Raw genomic sequence first — 15,319 nt, forward strand, 5'->3', positions numbered from 1 at the left:
AAGTTAGCACTATGTGTTATTATTATGGTTAATCTCCTCTCCAAAAATATGTCTGCAAAATCACTATAAATTTTGAACTCCTTAATTTATTTTTTGAAATAGAATATCTTGTATAAGTTAGCTTATTGTTGAGCATGTCTGAAAAGAGACACCAGAATATTCACATATTTATTTGATAAATGAAGCTAATGCTTACCATAGAGATTTGGGAAATATTTGATTACACTAAGACAGCTTTCTTTGGAGAAGGAATCTTCTAAATATCTTACCACATCAGGCCTGGCCAGTGTGGCTCATTTGGTTGAGTGCTGTCCCATGCACAGGGGGCTGATAGTTTGATTCCCAGTTAGAGTACATGCCTGGGTTTCAGGCTTGATTCCCCATAGGGGGCATGCGGGAAGAAGCTGATCAACGTCTCTCTCTTATGGATGTTTCTATCTCTCTTTCCCTCTCCCTTCCTCCTGCTGAAATAAATAAAAATATTTAAAATTTTTTAAAATAACTTGCCTGGTGTCTAAGTCCTAAACATGGAATATTAATGAAAATAGTGGAACTAGGAAAAAAGTATATACAGAATACATAGAGAGAAATTTGTTCCTTATTGTAGTAAGATGCTGCAGCAGCTCCAGCCTCCCAACTTCCCAGACCTAAATCCAAGAGGAACAAAGACCCAGAAAAACTCATGTTGTATCCCACTGACTCCAGCTGGGTCACATGCCCACCCCTGCAGTCACCGTGCTGTCCAGGGCAAAGCCATGCTTTGTGCTTTGGTGGCTTCCCCTAAGCCAAATGCCCGCCCTTGGAAACAGGAGGAAACCTCACCTGAATATATACGTACACATACTGATGTCATAATGTTACTCTCTAAGAATTGGAGCACTGGAAATACGACAGATATGTGACTGGAGTTCACTTATTTGTTTTTGTTAATCAGCATCAGTGCCCCCTGATTCTAGTAATAGTACCCCAACTCTGCTTTTGACAAATGTTTCTATACCATCATCACCTGGCTATTCATAGGTTTCAGGTGAGGTTTCCTCCTGTTTCCAAGGCCGGGCATTTGGCTTAGGGAAAGCCACCAAAGCACAAAGCATGGCTTTGCCCCGGACAGCATGGTGACTGCAGGGATGGGCATGTGACCCAACTGGAGTCAGTGGGATACAACATGAGTTTTTCTGGGTCTTTGTTCCTCTTGGAGTTAAGTCTGGGAAGTTGGGAGGCTGGAGCTGCTACAGCATCTTATTACAATAAGGAACAAATCTCTAGAAAAGCTATCACAATAGAAGCCAGAGCCAAAGGATACAACATGACTAGGTACAGGTAACATTAGTTGCGCTCCCAAATCATGCCAAGCCTAAAGCTAGTTGTAGACAGTAAACCTTGAACCAATGAACTCCCTTCTCTCCTTCCTTCCTTCCTTCCTTCCTTCCTTCCTTCCTTCCTTCCTTCCTTCCTTCCTTCCTTCCTTCCTTCCTCCTTCCCTCCTTGCTCCCTTTTTCTTAAGCTAATTTGAGTCATTCTTTGTCTCTTATAACCAAAACAGACTAGTATAGTGACTAAAAAATTCTTTGGTGCTATATCTTCTCTGCTTGTTTCCAATAAGTATATTTTTTAAATGAAAATAGTTAAGCTAGAAAATAGGCAAAATATACCAATTTAATAATCATAACCTTTTCTGATTATAATAGGTGTTACTGTTTTATTTTATTTTAGGCTTTGTTTGCATGTGTGTTTGTTTTTAAGACTGAATCAAGTTCACCGATTTTTGGTGTCAGATTTTGAGTTTGAATTCTGCCTGTGTGATCTTAGGTGACTTTTTCCTAACCTCAGCGTGCTTGTTTTCTTCAGTTTTCAAATAAAGGCCATGAAAGTGTTTATCTGGCAGGGTTGTGGAGAGGATGAAATGAAATAGCACATGCAGATGTCTTATCCCAGTCAGTGACTGGCACATAGTAAGCCCTCAAATCTTAGCTCTGTTATTAGTTGAAAGACTGGCATTTAGGATCCCACTGGCTGTTCAGTTTTCTTCTGGTTGCATTTCAGTCATTTAAATCAGAGATAAAATAAAATTGGTATCTGATCAGGTTGATTTTTATTTCTAGAGAAAGCTAACTAGTATAACACAAAGGCAATCTTTTTGTTGAATTAGCAAAGCATTTTATTGGATTTCAGATACTCTGGGGCTGAGCCTAATGTTAAATTGCACTGTATATCAGGCTTCCATTAATATAATTGCTGTTTTATGAGTTTTTATTTTTATCCCTAAGTTATTTACTTTCATTTTACTTTTAATTTGAATTATTTGTATTGATTAAATGATTTCTGGCTTGGCAAGTAAAAGCACAAACAGAAGCATTATTAGTTAACAAAATTAATAATTGAAGATCAGACTTCCATTACTGAAAGCTTTGGGCTGCTTCAAACACATGTCTATGTGTACACCCTGAGGAGTTTCTCTCCACAGTTGCCCCGCCCTCTAGTGGTAGTTACAAGAATGCCGTTTTGTAGTCCCCTGCACAGGAAATGCCTGTTCTTACTTCAGTTACCACAATCCTTTTACAGGAAGTTAGGTGTGGTCTTTGAAGGAGAATTAAAAAAAAAAAAAAAAGAAAAAATGAAAAAAAGCATGATGGAATTTTATCTGCAGTCTTCTTGATGCCAGTTTATCAATCCCAAAATCTGAGTATAAAAGATTCTGCAGGGGTAATGTTTTAATATTCTTATTATGCTTGTTCTCTGTGATGCTTCTGTACCTTTACAGTAGAATCCTTGGGGGAATCAGCAGAGGACCACTTTCATTCTGAACCTGCTGACTGCATGTGTTAGCATGTCTCTTTTATTAGAACATCCAGGCATGGCAGTTCTCTCCTTGCACACTCCGGGGAGGGACTGCCATGCCTGTCTCCAGGCAAAAGGGTCTCTGGGGCTGGGTGAGGAAAATGAGGGATGTTTGGAGGCACTGTGATACTGAAGGCAGTCTGCTAGCTGGTGGCTGAAAGGTCCTGCCTAGTCTACTTCAAAAACAAATGTGGAGACGGTACTGTAGCTTATGTTATTTTTAATGTCCCTGTTTTATCTGGCATATGATATAGAAATTACCCAGATGTTAATGAATTTTACTCTTAGAAAATGCACTTCATAATTAAGTGGCAATTCTCATTCCTGTAGAGTGGGGTTAAAATGGATTGACATTTTTTAAAAGAAGGGAGAATAGATAAATGATTGAAGACAGCTGACAGTCCGGTGTCAAGATATTGGTTGTATTATTTTAAAAAGCATAGACACTCCTGCCACTGATTGAGAGATCACATTCGGCGTGATTGGTGTGCTCTGTTGGGTTATATATATGTTAATCCAGTAAAATGTGATTAGAATACAGTAAAACTTCATTTATGGTATTGCAAAGACCAGCCGAATAGGAGTTTGCTTAAAGGATAAACTATCTTCAACTTATGTGTTGTTTTTTTTCAAGTCCAAAGCTGCTATGTACATTTTATGAAATGGGCACTATTTGAGAAAATAGGCTTTCTCCACAGTATTTTCTAAGGCACTGCAAATTGGTTCACTTAAGAAGCAATTACACCAGCTAACAGCAGGTTGCTAAGCCGGGGGTCTTAGCTCCAGACCTCTGACGCGGGTGACTTCCTGCCCAGTTTGGCAGGAGCTGGATCCCTTCCTGTGCAGCTTCCGAGCAGTTCCAAACGCAACCGGGCATCCCCTGCTCCTTCCTGCTCCCTTGCTTTCAAGCAGCATCCACCTCTGTTCCCACAGCCTGGCATTTCGGGATTCCCAGAGCTTTTTACCAGGTGCGTGGATTTTGAATAAGCTCTTAGGGGTGGAAAAGTAGGCCAAAGGGAGCATAGAAAAAAAAAAATGGAGAGAATCGTGCAAGATCCCTGGAACAGCCCAGGTTTGACAGTTTTAGGTGATGATTCATCTCTTGTTTTGGATCTCTGATATTTTTTCAGAAAGGATTTTTTTTTTAAAAAAAGATGGCTGCCAAATTATTCACACAAGTGAAACAGCAAGCACAAACCAGTATCCTCCATTTCTGAATTCTGAATTGGATATTTCCACTTAAAACATTTTGGAAGAGGGAGATAAGATTACCTCATAGACATCTACTGAATATGTAAGATAGATCTCCATGCAAGCAAGTTAATACATGCAGAGATTTCCCTGGGTGCCAAATACAGCTGCCTTAGTAAAATATTGTTACATCTAGCTTGATTTATATATTTCGTGTCAATATCATGTAATTGCCAGTCACCTTTTTCCCTAATGGCCATTGCTTTCTCTCTGTGTGTGTGTCTGTCTCTTGTTTCCATAGCACTTTCTTATGCAAGGAGCTAAACAGTGACTAAAGCAGGATGAAAAGATGGCACAGTCAGTGCTGGTACCGCCAGGACCTGACAGCTTCCGCTTCTTTACCAGGGAATCCCTTGCTGCTATTGAACAACGCATTGCAGAAGAGAAAGCTAAGAGACCCAAGCAGGAGCGCAAGGATGAGGATGATGAAAATGGCCCAAGGCCAAATAGTGACTTGGAAGCAGGAAAATCCCTTCCATTTATTTATGGAGACATTCCTCCAGGGATGGTGTCAGAGCCCCTGGAGGACCTGGACCCGTACTACATCAATAAGAAAGTGAGTTCTTGATCAAGTTCCCTTGACTTCCCCTCCTTCCTAATTGGTTCTGGGCTCTCCCCAGGGGTGTCTGGTAAAGAGCACTGGGCCTCTTCCTCTCTGGGTCAGGTAGCCGGAGGATGCTGGGTGGGCCTGAGCATGGAATGACCTCATTATCCTAGAAGTTTTGGAAGCACTCATTTGAACCTACATTCTCAGAGCAGGCAGAAAACTAAAGAGGCATTCTGCAGAGTGGGAACTGAGGAAGGGCAAAGTGTGGTGAAGCAAAAAGTGAAAAGGAGCCATTATTTCATGTGGTTGTTTTATACAGGTGTGGCAAAAGTAGGTTCACGGTTGCTTGTACAGGAAAAAAATACAATAATTAATAAATGATAATACAAGAATAAACTTGGTGTTTGGTGTACTCACAGCTGTAAACCTACTTTTGCCCCACCCTGCATTTCCAGGAGTAGTGCCTGAATGCCTCTTTATGATATTAAGCTCTATATAAGGTACTTGGCTTATCAGCAGTTTTACACCTTCATACCACAGACTTTGCCTTTTTCAAGTGCCCAAAAAAGAATTTTATCCAAAAATACACTTGGAAAACCCTGATGTTCTTGTGAATTTTTTTTTTAATGAAGAAGTAATCACAGCTTCCTTTCATGTTTTTCATGAATTATAATTACAGTTTAAAAATACTGGTATCAAAACTTGATAAAGATGCTAAGACTTCCTATGGCATTGACTACAATTTTTTTGTTTGTTTTCTTTAAATCCTCATGTCACGTACTGATTTATGAGAATTTACAGTGCTCAGGGAGAAAAAAGCATCTATTGTGATGTCATATGTTGGTAATTAGCATGTTACTACATTATTTTATAAGGCTATGTTTCTAGAGAATGGTCTCACCTTTCTCTTCAAATGTCCTGGATGTATATTCTAAATCCTGTTTTGTGTGCTGTGTTTTTTCTTTTTCAGACGTTTATAGTATTGAATAAAGGGAAAGCAATCTCTCGGTTCAGTGCCACCTCTGCCCTGTACATTTTAACGCCCTTCAATCCTATTAGAAAATTAGCTATTAAGATTTTGGTACATTCATATCCTTTTTTTCAAATAGTCTCTTGATGTGACTTTGCTTGTTGACTGAATTATTGAGCTAGGATGTTATTTTTTTAAAAAATATATGTGGTTGATTGGCAATGTTATATGCTTTTTCTTTCCTCTTACTTAACAGTTAGCACATGCAAAATAGGATCATAGGTAAGTGAAACAGTTTTTCTTATCTTCTAAGTGTCTCTCCTCTTCCTGACTCATTACTTCCTTCTTTCCTCCTCTGCTCCCTCCTGAATTGCTTGCTGCATTAAACAATTCTTTATTAATTTTGACCATATTGCCAGGTTCTCCTATTATACGTCCTCCTCTTCAAATTTTACAATGTTATGTAATGGGTAAACTTTATGAGCTAATTTTGTTACTGCTTCTACTTTTGGAATATATAGACCTAATTGTAATTACACAATTTTATTTCTTTTTTTGATCTAAATTTTACTATTTTCTGTTTTTCATTTTAGCATTTGAAAGCTTTGGGTTGGTAAGTGTTTAAAATTGTGACTGTGTACATACTAGCCTTTAAATATTTCTTCAAAGTCAATTCCCAACAGTATTCCCAGTGATTTTCTATTTTCCTTTCCTTTTGTCCTTCCTTCCTTTGTTTCTTTCCTTTTCTCGGTCACTTGTTCTTATGTTCTATTCAAGTCACAGGTCCTGCGACACTATCTCTCTCCAAAGGATTAATGCCTGTCTACCCATTTATATTCTCATTTTATTCTCCATTCTCCTTATTGAAGCAGCTACTACTTCCTAGAAATGGGATGATGACACTTTGGTGAGAAATGGTCATTTGATTTACTCCTGGAAGTCACATAGAGCAGCTGTGAATGATAGGTTTATTCCAGGGAGGGGGAGGGGTCTGCCTGACAGCTAGCCTTGGAAAAACCAAGGAAGCAAAGGTTTAGAAGACTGGGCAATGCCAGGCACGGGCAGTTAGAGGAAGAACATGGAAGCATTGGGATGAGGACTGACATGAGTCAGGAGACAGAGGTAAGGTTCTTGAAGGGGAAACTGAAATTTAAGCAAAGCCTCAGATAGGACAGCGTTTCATGTTGCATCTTCTTTAGCAGAGTCTTGCCTGGGATTCCATGGCATGGCCAGCCCAGGACCTGGCTTTAAGGCTTGCAGTAGAAAAGCTCACTGCCTCTAGCAGGCCCAGATAATATTTGAAGTAAATCAAGTGCGGAATTCAGGAGATGGGATAAGCTTAGTACTAGGGAATTTGTTTCAGTGCTTGGTGGAGAGGCTGTCAATCATGTCCCCAGACTTGCTCAGCTTTGGGGTAAATGATTTCTTCAGAAGCATGGCCTTTTGGAAGTCAGTCTCCTTCTAATCTCTAGTTCATTCCCCACTCTCTCCCTCAAGGTTTTGTATAGGCATCAGCATATTTTAATTTGATTTTTTTGTATTTTAAGATTTAATCATTTCTTCTGAATTATGTAAAGCAGTGTGTTTCCTTATTGTTTTTCAAGTAAGATAACCCAGGTGTACAAGAAGCAAAAAAAGGTCTTTGACTTAGCATTAGGAATGAATAATAAAGTTTAGATTTAGATTTGGGTCTCCTGAATTATAAATTATGCTCTATTATTATGTTTCAAGTTTTTATAATCTGTGCACTGAATAAAACTTTTTATAAATTATTTATTATATCCTATATAATAAAAGGATAATATGCAAATTGACCAAAATGGTGGAATGACGTCCACTGATGACCAAGGGGCAGACGCTCAATGCAGGAGCTGCCCCCCTGGTGGTCAGTGCACCAGAAGCCAGGCTCACAGCTGGCGAGCATAGCAGCAGTGGCAGGAGCCTCTCCCACCTCCGTGGTAGCACTAAGGATCCCCCAAGGGCTCCTGGACTGCGAGAGGGTGCAGGCCAGGCTGAGGGACACTGCCCCCCAGTGCACAAATTTTGTGCACCGGGCCTCTAGTTTTACAAATAATTGTATACCCTTGATATCAATATTATCTCTACATGTAATTATGTGAAAATGCATAATTTTCTAGAAACTATAGAGTATGTGTTGAATTAATAAGTAACCAATGAATTACAGGTTAGAGAATCAGATGTAAAACAAGTGACAAAATGGAAGGTTTAAATAGGTCAGGAAAATCTATTTTGTTCTGAATCTGAATGATGAGATGGAATTAAGAAAACCCAATATGAAAGAAAAAGGCAGCTTTTTGTTTTAAAAAAAGTTGCATGGAGATTTTTGAGAATGTCATGAAAGCAATAATTTTCACTTGAAAAAATCCTAGAAGGCTAGGGAACCCATGAATTTTAATTTCTGACCCTCCAGAAAGAGAAATTCCAAGTGGTAGAGGAGGAGGGCAGTTTCAGAACTTCTGACCAGAGAATCAGGGCATTGAGGACATAGTTTATGGCAGTTGCTCTCTAGGAATCAAGGTACAACTTGAATTTGAGGGTTTTCACTTGCTTCCAAAGAAAACCCCTAAGGGGCAAAGTTGTTAGATGGCCTGCAGTCATGCAAGTTGAAATGTGAAAGCAACCAGGTAGATCTTATTAAGATTTGCCAAAAGGCTGATTTTCCTAGAAACTTAAAAATTGGCTGATAGCCACAGTTTTCTTCCCATATAGAAAATGTAGATTTTTTTAAAATCTCTAATTGCCTGAATTAAAATATTATATTTCAGATTACCTCATGTTGGAATAGAGATATAATAAAAGAAAAAGCAGTTGGATAATAGTCTAAGATAAACAAATTCTTTAGTCTTCTGTTGATAATGGTGCACTTGATAAAAGAGCCTGGTAAACTTTAGTATATACAATTCTGTACAGTTTTCAAGAGTGTTTCCAATTAGTTTGTCTTCTATGTTTCACAATGCAAACCTTAGGCTCCAATCTTGGTTTTCTGACTTCAGGCTCAGTGCCCTTTGCTGTAAGTTAAAAATGCTTAAGGATAGTCACAATGGGTTAAGAGATTATTGTGTATTCATTATCATTAGTTTATAAACCAGAAAATGACCATTCAAAATAAAGAAATTTGTATTTTAAACCTAGACTGATACTTATACTTACAATAAAAATTCCAGCTTGCTTCATAAAGAACTCTTATCTTCATTAGAAGCTGATGAATATCAAATTAGCTCTGTTTCTTGATTTTGGCAGAATAAGTTATGCTTACTGTATTTTTGGCAGGGTATATTTTGAAAACTGAAAATGCTTTTGATGTGCCTGGTATCTTGTTTTAGTAGTTAAATAAAATATGGTTACATTATTTTAGATAGTAAACAAAATAATCCATATTCCTTAATTTGCCAAAGTTTTAAATGTGTTGCATGTCAGTTTTTATGATTTTTAACTTAATATGCACTTTTTATTTTATATTTATTACTCATTTAAATGTTGATTTGCAAATAGTTATTGAGTATCTACTATGTGGCAGATGTTCTTCTAGGCATTGGGATGCAACATTGAACAAAACAAAGTCCAGCTCTCATGTAGTTACATTGATGTTTATGTGTGTATTTGAGAGGAGAAAGATAATAAAAATAAATCATATCATCTAGTGATAAGTGCTATTAAGAAAAATAAATTAGTATAAAAAGAAGAGTGGCAAGGTATTGTTTTAGATCATATGGTCAGAGAAGTACTTATTTCAAATATTTTTCAACAAAGATTCAAAGGAAGTGAGGGAGTGAGACATGGGGATTTAGGAGAAATGTGAATGTAAGGGGAATAGCAAATACAAGGACAAATTATGAGGTGAAAGTGAAACTGGGGTGTTCAAGAATCAGCAAGGAGCCCAGTGTGACTGCAGACGAGTCAGAAAGGCAGGGAGTAGGAGATAGGTCAGTGAGAGTGGAGATCAGGGGCTGAAGCTATAGTTCATGGTGAGGACACCAAGTTTACTTCTAAGATATGGGAAGAGATGACTGAAGGGTTTTCAACAGAAGAATGTCATGATCTGACTCTAATTTACAAAGATCACCCAGTCTGCTTCATGGAGTATATGATGCATGGGGGAAAGTGTAGAAGCAAAAAGATAGATTGGGGACATACTGCCATAATGAAGTAAAGGATGATCATGGCTTGGACTATGGTAGAAACAATGAGGATGGCAAAATGTCATCAGATTTAGATGTATTTTGCAGAAGAGCTGACAGGTTTTGCTGAGCAATTGGATGTAGGATATGAGGAAATGAGTAGAGCTAAGGATGAGTCCAATTGCTTAGTCTGGTCAAGAAATAAAAATGTAGTTTCTCTTGACTGAGCTTGGGATAACTTCCAGTGAATCAATAATGGTGAGTAAAATCCAGAGCTCTGATTTGAACATGGTGTATTTTTTTTTTTTGAGGTGCCTATTAGATGTTCAGTGGAGGAGTGTAGAGTTCCAGAAAGGATTGGGCTGGAGATAGAACTTTGAGAGATATCCGTATATGGATGGTATTTAAAGTCATGACAAAGATAACAGATTTTGAAGCTCTCTATTTAGAGATATGTATTAAATCAAAAGCATAAAAACCTGACTCTAGTTATTGCTTAATTTGTTTTAAAAGCAAATTAGTTTTATTTGCTTTCCTTGTTAAATGTCTGTCAGGATCTTTAACTTAGGTGTCTTTTTTATTATTCAAATGATAGTCATGCAATGTGAAAAAAAGTATTTGAGCATAATGCTTTCTTAATTGTGACTTACTGGACAATAACAATTTTTCTATTGTTTATTAATAGTGAAATCTATGTATTACTTCATTATATACTAGAGGTCCAGTGCACAAATTTGTGCACGGGTGGGGTCCCTCTGCCTGGCCGGCAATCGGCCTGATCGGGGCCAGCTGGCGGGGGGGAGGGACCGTGGGAGGTTGGCTGTGGGAGCACACTGACCACCCAGCTGGCCAGCGAGAGGGACCGTGGGAGGTTGGCTGGCTGCGGGAGCGCTCTGACCACCAGGGGGCAGCTTCTGCTTTGAGTGTCTGCCCCTTGATGGTCAGTGCATGTCATAGCTACAGGCCGGTCATCTGGTCATCAGTCATAATGGTGGCTTAGGCTTTTATATATATAGATAATTCTACCATTATAATGAGTAAATATTTTTAAGGGTCATAACCATTATGACATAAATTTCATGAGGCTATTAATATCCACCTTATGTTTTTATGTCCTCCCTTTCCAAAAAAGTATAGAAATGTGTGTACTGAATATATGTGGAGACAAATTTCATATGTGCCTTTGACCCATATCAATAACTAAATCATTAAAAAGGAAAAAATATTTATTTAGTCATAAATGAGTTATAAAATTGATTTTATTTAATAGTCAACTGATACTGTATGAAATGGCAATGATATAATGGTCCCTGCCCTCATTAATTATGCATTGTAGTAGAAATCAACCTTAAAATTAGCCATTGGAGGAATGCTATAAGATGCTACTGGAATAGATTACTGGTATATCTAAACAGGTCAGATGCTATTGTGAATAACTTTATACTAGAAATAACTTTTAATCTGAGTACTAAAGAAGAAGTATGAGTTAGCTAGGGTGAAGTAGAAAGCATTTGCAAGTACTGAAGAAGGGGGGAAGGGATGGCATTTGCAAAGACTCTTATTTGAGAAAGAGCCTATTTCATTAGATGATCTGAAACAATTATAATAAAAGGGACAAAGGAAAGTGCAATGAGGAGTAAATAATACAAAACTAGAGAAATAGACAGGGGTTAGACCTTCTAAAATCTAGATGATATTAAGACATTTGATCATGATCCTAAAAATAGTGGACAGCTCTTGAAATTATTTTGAATTACATTTACAAAGGTCATTTTGGCAAAGTATGCAGAATAGATTTCTTTTATATATGAAAGTATTGTATATGTCTCCTTCTTCCCCCATTGACCCTTCCCAGCCTGCTCCTACCTCCCCGCACAGGGTCTCACCCCCTATTGTTTTTATCCATCTATTACGCTTTTATACATGCATACAAGTCTTTTGGTTGATCTCTTATGTCTCCTCCCACCCTCCCCTGCATTCCCTCTGAGGTTTGGTGGTCTCTTTGATGCTTTTATGTCTCTGTATCTATTTTTATTCATCAGTTTATGTTGTTCATTATATTTCACAAATGAGTGAGATCATGTGATACTTATCTTTTTCTGACTGGCTTATTTCACTTGGCTTATTGGCATAATGCTCTCCAGGTCCATCCATGCTGTTGCAAATGGTAAGAGTTCTTTCTTTTTGACAGCAGTGTAGTATTCCATTGTGTAGATGTACCACATTTTTTTAATCCACTCATCTGCTGATGGGCACTTAAGCTGTTTCCAAATCTTAGCTATTGTAAATTGTGCTGCGATGAACATAGGAGTGCATATATTCTTTCTGATTAGTGTTTCTGAATTCTTGGGATATATTCCTAGAAGTGGGATTACTGGGTTAATTTTTGAGGAAACTCCATACTGTTCTCCACAGTGGCTGCACCAGTCTGCATTCCCACCAGCAGTGCACGAGGGTTCCTTTTTCTCCATGTCCTTGCCAGCACTTGTCGTTTGTTGATTTGTTGATGATAGCCATTCCAACAGGTGTGAGATGGTATCTCATTGTCGTTTTGATTTACATCTCTCAGATGATTAGTAACTTTGAGCATTTTTTCATATGTCTCTTGGCCATCTTTTAAATGTTTTTGAAGTATCAATGAGATACATAAGTACAGATATCGTATGGACAATCGGGTGTGTGTAGTTCAGAAGAGAGCTCTAACCTAGAGAGAAATATTTAAGATCAGTGGGTACATAAATGGTTCTTGAAGCTATGTTTGTTGGTGAGCTCTACTCTATTAGGATGAATATAGCAGGAGAGGAGGAAATGGCTGAGAGATCCTATGTCCTTCTTTTCTTTTTTAAAACTATTTTTATTGATTTCACAGAGGAAGGGAGAGGGAGAGAGAGAGATAGAAACAGCCTCCTGTGTGTCCCCTACTGAGGACTAAGCCTGCAATCTGGGCATGTGCCCTGACCGGGAATTGAATCGTGACCTCCTGGTTCATAATTTGATGCTCAACCACTGAGCCACAATGCTGGGCCTTATAGGTGCCCTTCTTTTCAAAAAGGAATTACAACATTTAAAAATATATAAAGAAATTGTTGCTTATGAGGCATGAAGAAACAAGGGGATTGGGACCTCATGAAGCAAAGGGAAAAGAGCATAATGAAAGGGGAAAGAATCATCCTTATCAAATACTGCTGAGCGAGCAAGTCAAATAACTCAAAATTATCCTTTTATTTTTAGTGACAAAACATGAAGAGTTTGTTGTCTTCAGAAAGAAAAGCTAGTAGACTGAGGAAAAGATAAACAGCTCTTTTAAGAAGTTTGGCTATGAATGGAGAAAAGAGTTAGGGCTAAAAGTAGTCAAAGAGAATTGTGGGTTATATCAAAGGATTCTCACTTCTTTCTCCCCAAGACAGGAAAGTCATAAGCAAGTTTATGTTGACAGAAAGTGTCCAATATGTAGAGTGGAAGATAGTAAGATAAGAGAAGAAAGAGATTTATGAAGTATTCTGGAAAAAGTAGAAGGTGTCCAGAGTATGGAAGGAGGAATTTAAAACTTCCCCCCATTGAAACAGGAAGGAGAAATGATAGGTCCCAATACAGCAGGTTTGTCAATTTGGGGGTGAGGAGTAGAGATTTGGCAGACTGATATTATCTCTTCTCTCAATGAAGTAGGAAATAAGGTTATCAGCTTCAGGTGGGAGGGGAAAAAGTAGAAGGTTGGAAATCAGAGTAGAGCAGAGAATATTTGAAATTGTCTTTGCAGAGAGTAAGAAATGGAGCTAAGTGGAGAAATACAGGACTGTATTGAGGACCCTTGAGGTTGGGAACCAAGCATTCAGAATGGTGCTAATCTGCCAAGGGGACTTTTATACACTAACAGCAAATCATCTGTAATTTTACCTTATTTTTTGTTAGTTTTCAGCAATAAAGAAAAACTATGTTTCTTCTTTGAAATTATGTTTTTGTGTGTTCCCTGGTTTGCAGTGCCCTCACATGGCTGATCCACATCATTTATGATTGTTTCCATGTGGGTGCCTTTGGACAAGCTGAGAATTCAACATGTGCAATAATATATTGCTACTAGTGAAAACAAGAAATCAATCATTGCTTTGACTAAAGCCAGTTGTAGATGCAAAGAAACTTCCTTTATAGTTTAGTGAAACATTGGCTACTCACTGTTCTATTTTACCACACTTAAAATCATGTTGATATTTTGTTCAAGTACATAATGTGAAAATTTATAATTAAATTAAAGAGTGAGAAGGGTTATGAATAGCATCGATGTATTCTCTGGCATATTTATAATTGTGTCTAAGTTTACATTGGTAAAGGTTGTTGTTTTCATAATTACAACTGAATCGTCATGCTTTTTATTAAGTATAAAAGCAAGTAATTTCATTATCTGGCTACCAAATATTTTCTTAAAGAGTGTTGTTATTTTTCAGAAAACTTAAGGGCAATGGCTCTGTCTGCAAAAGCAAAGTAGAATAGAGTGAAGCAAACTAGACATTTTTTATGAGTAATGTTCTTTACAATTCAGGAAGTTAAAAAATCAATTCATTGAGCATTTACTATATATCAAACACATTAAGTATAGTAGCTTTAACATATTTTAAATAATTAAATCCTCACAGAAATCCTGTAAAATAGTTATTTTTTCTTACTTTTATGGTGAAGTGAACAAAGGCTCAGAAAAATTAACAAGTAATTTGGCCACAAAGCTAAGAAATGCTAAATAATATCATCTATTTTCTCTTACTGTTCAGAATATTATAATCAATTACAGTATATTATATACTCCACTTAGAAATTATCTTATTAAAGACATTCAACTAGATTGACCCTTAGAATGGAGATACAATGCATTTAATTAATCACTTGGATTCTGAATTTTTGTCATGATTTACATACATGCTGATCATGCAGCTTTGGTTGAGTGAGTCAAGTCTGTCATTGAAAAAAAGTTAAATTGTTAAATTATTTGCTAATTAACCCATTGCTTTGCATTTAATCTTTTTAATTACTAAAAAGCACCAAAGTAGCCTCAAAATAGTTAATGACTTGGATTTGCATGGCCTAGCTATGGGGTTGTTGAAAGACAGAAATAGAAAGAACAAACTCAATAATAAAAGTATAAGGTCTTAAAGGTTCTAAACTTCATGATAGTGAAAGACGTGGTAATGCATGAAAGTGAGATTTTCCATTGAACTTTGTCTTCCTTGACGATATTCTACTTTATTCAATGTGCTCATTATGTGCACCATTCTTACCAACTGTGTATTTATGACAATGAGTAATCCTCCAGACTGGACAAAGAATGTGGAGTAAGTAGAAAATTAAATATTTCTCTCAATATTCTCATCCCTGTGTGTTTCATACTATGCATTGAAGAGCTTGAGACTTCAGCTTCCTTAACAAATCATACTAGCTCCTCCAATCATGTTAGCGACAATGATACAAGTTCATTTCAAGCAATAACTTCCTCTACAGTGGTCGGCAAACTCATTAGTCAACAGAGCCAAAGATCAACAGTACAACGATTGAAATTTCTTTTGAGAGCCAAATTTTTTAAACTTAAAC

At 37.4% G+C, this 15,319-nt stretch overlaps 1 protein-coding gene across 7 annotated transcripts in view; it reads left to right on the plus strand.

Moving 5' to 3' along the window:
- Window positions 1-4,378: 4,378 nt before the first annotated feature.
- The window catches only part of SCN2A (sodium voltage-gated channel alpha subunit 2), a 90,612-nt gene continuing 79,671 nt past the window's right edge, over window positions 4,379-15,319 (plus strand). For all 7 annotated transcript variants that reach the window (XM_054722817.1, XM_054722820.1, XM_054722814.1 and 4 more), the window contains exons 1-3: window positions 4,379-4,645; window positions 5,607-5,725; window positions 14,974-15,063. In XM_054722817.1, coding sequence (XP_054578792.1) covers window positions 4,379-4,645; window positions 5,607-5,725; window positions 14,974-15,063 — 476 coding nt within the window. The remainder of the gene's footprint in view (window positions 4,646-5,606; window positions 5,726-14,973; window positions 15,064-15,319) is intronic.

Source organism: Eptesicus fuscus, chromosome 11, assembly GCF_027574615.1.
Source record: "Eptesicus fuscus isolate TK198812 chromosome 11, DD_ASM_mEF_20220401, whole genome shotgun sequence".
NCBI classification, from domain to species: Eukaryota; Metazoa; Chordata; class Mammalia; order Chiroptera; family Vespertilionidae; genus Eptesicus; species Eptesicus fuscus.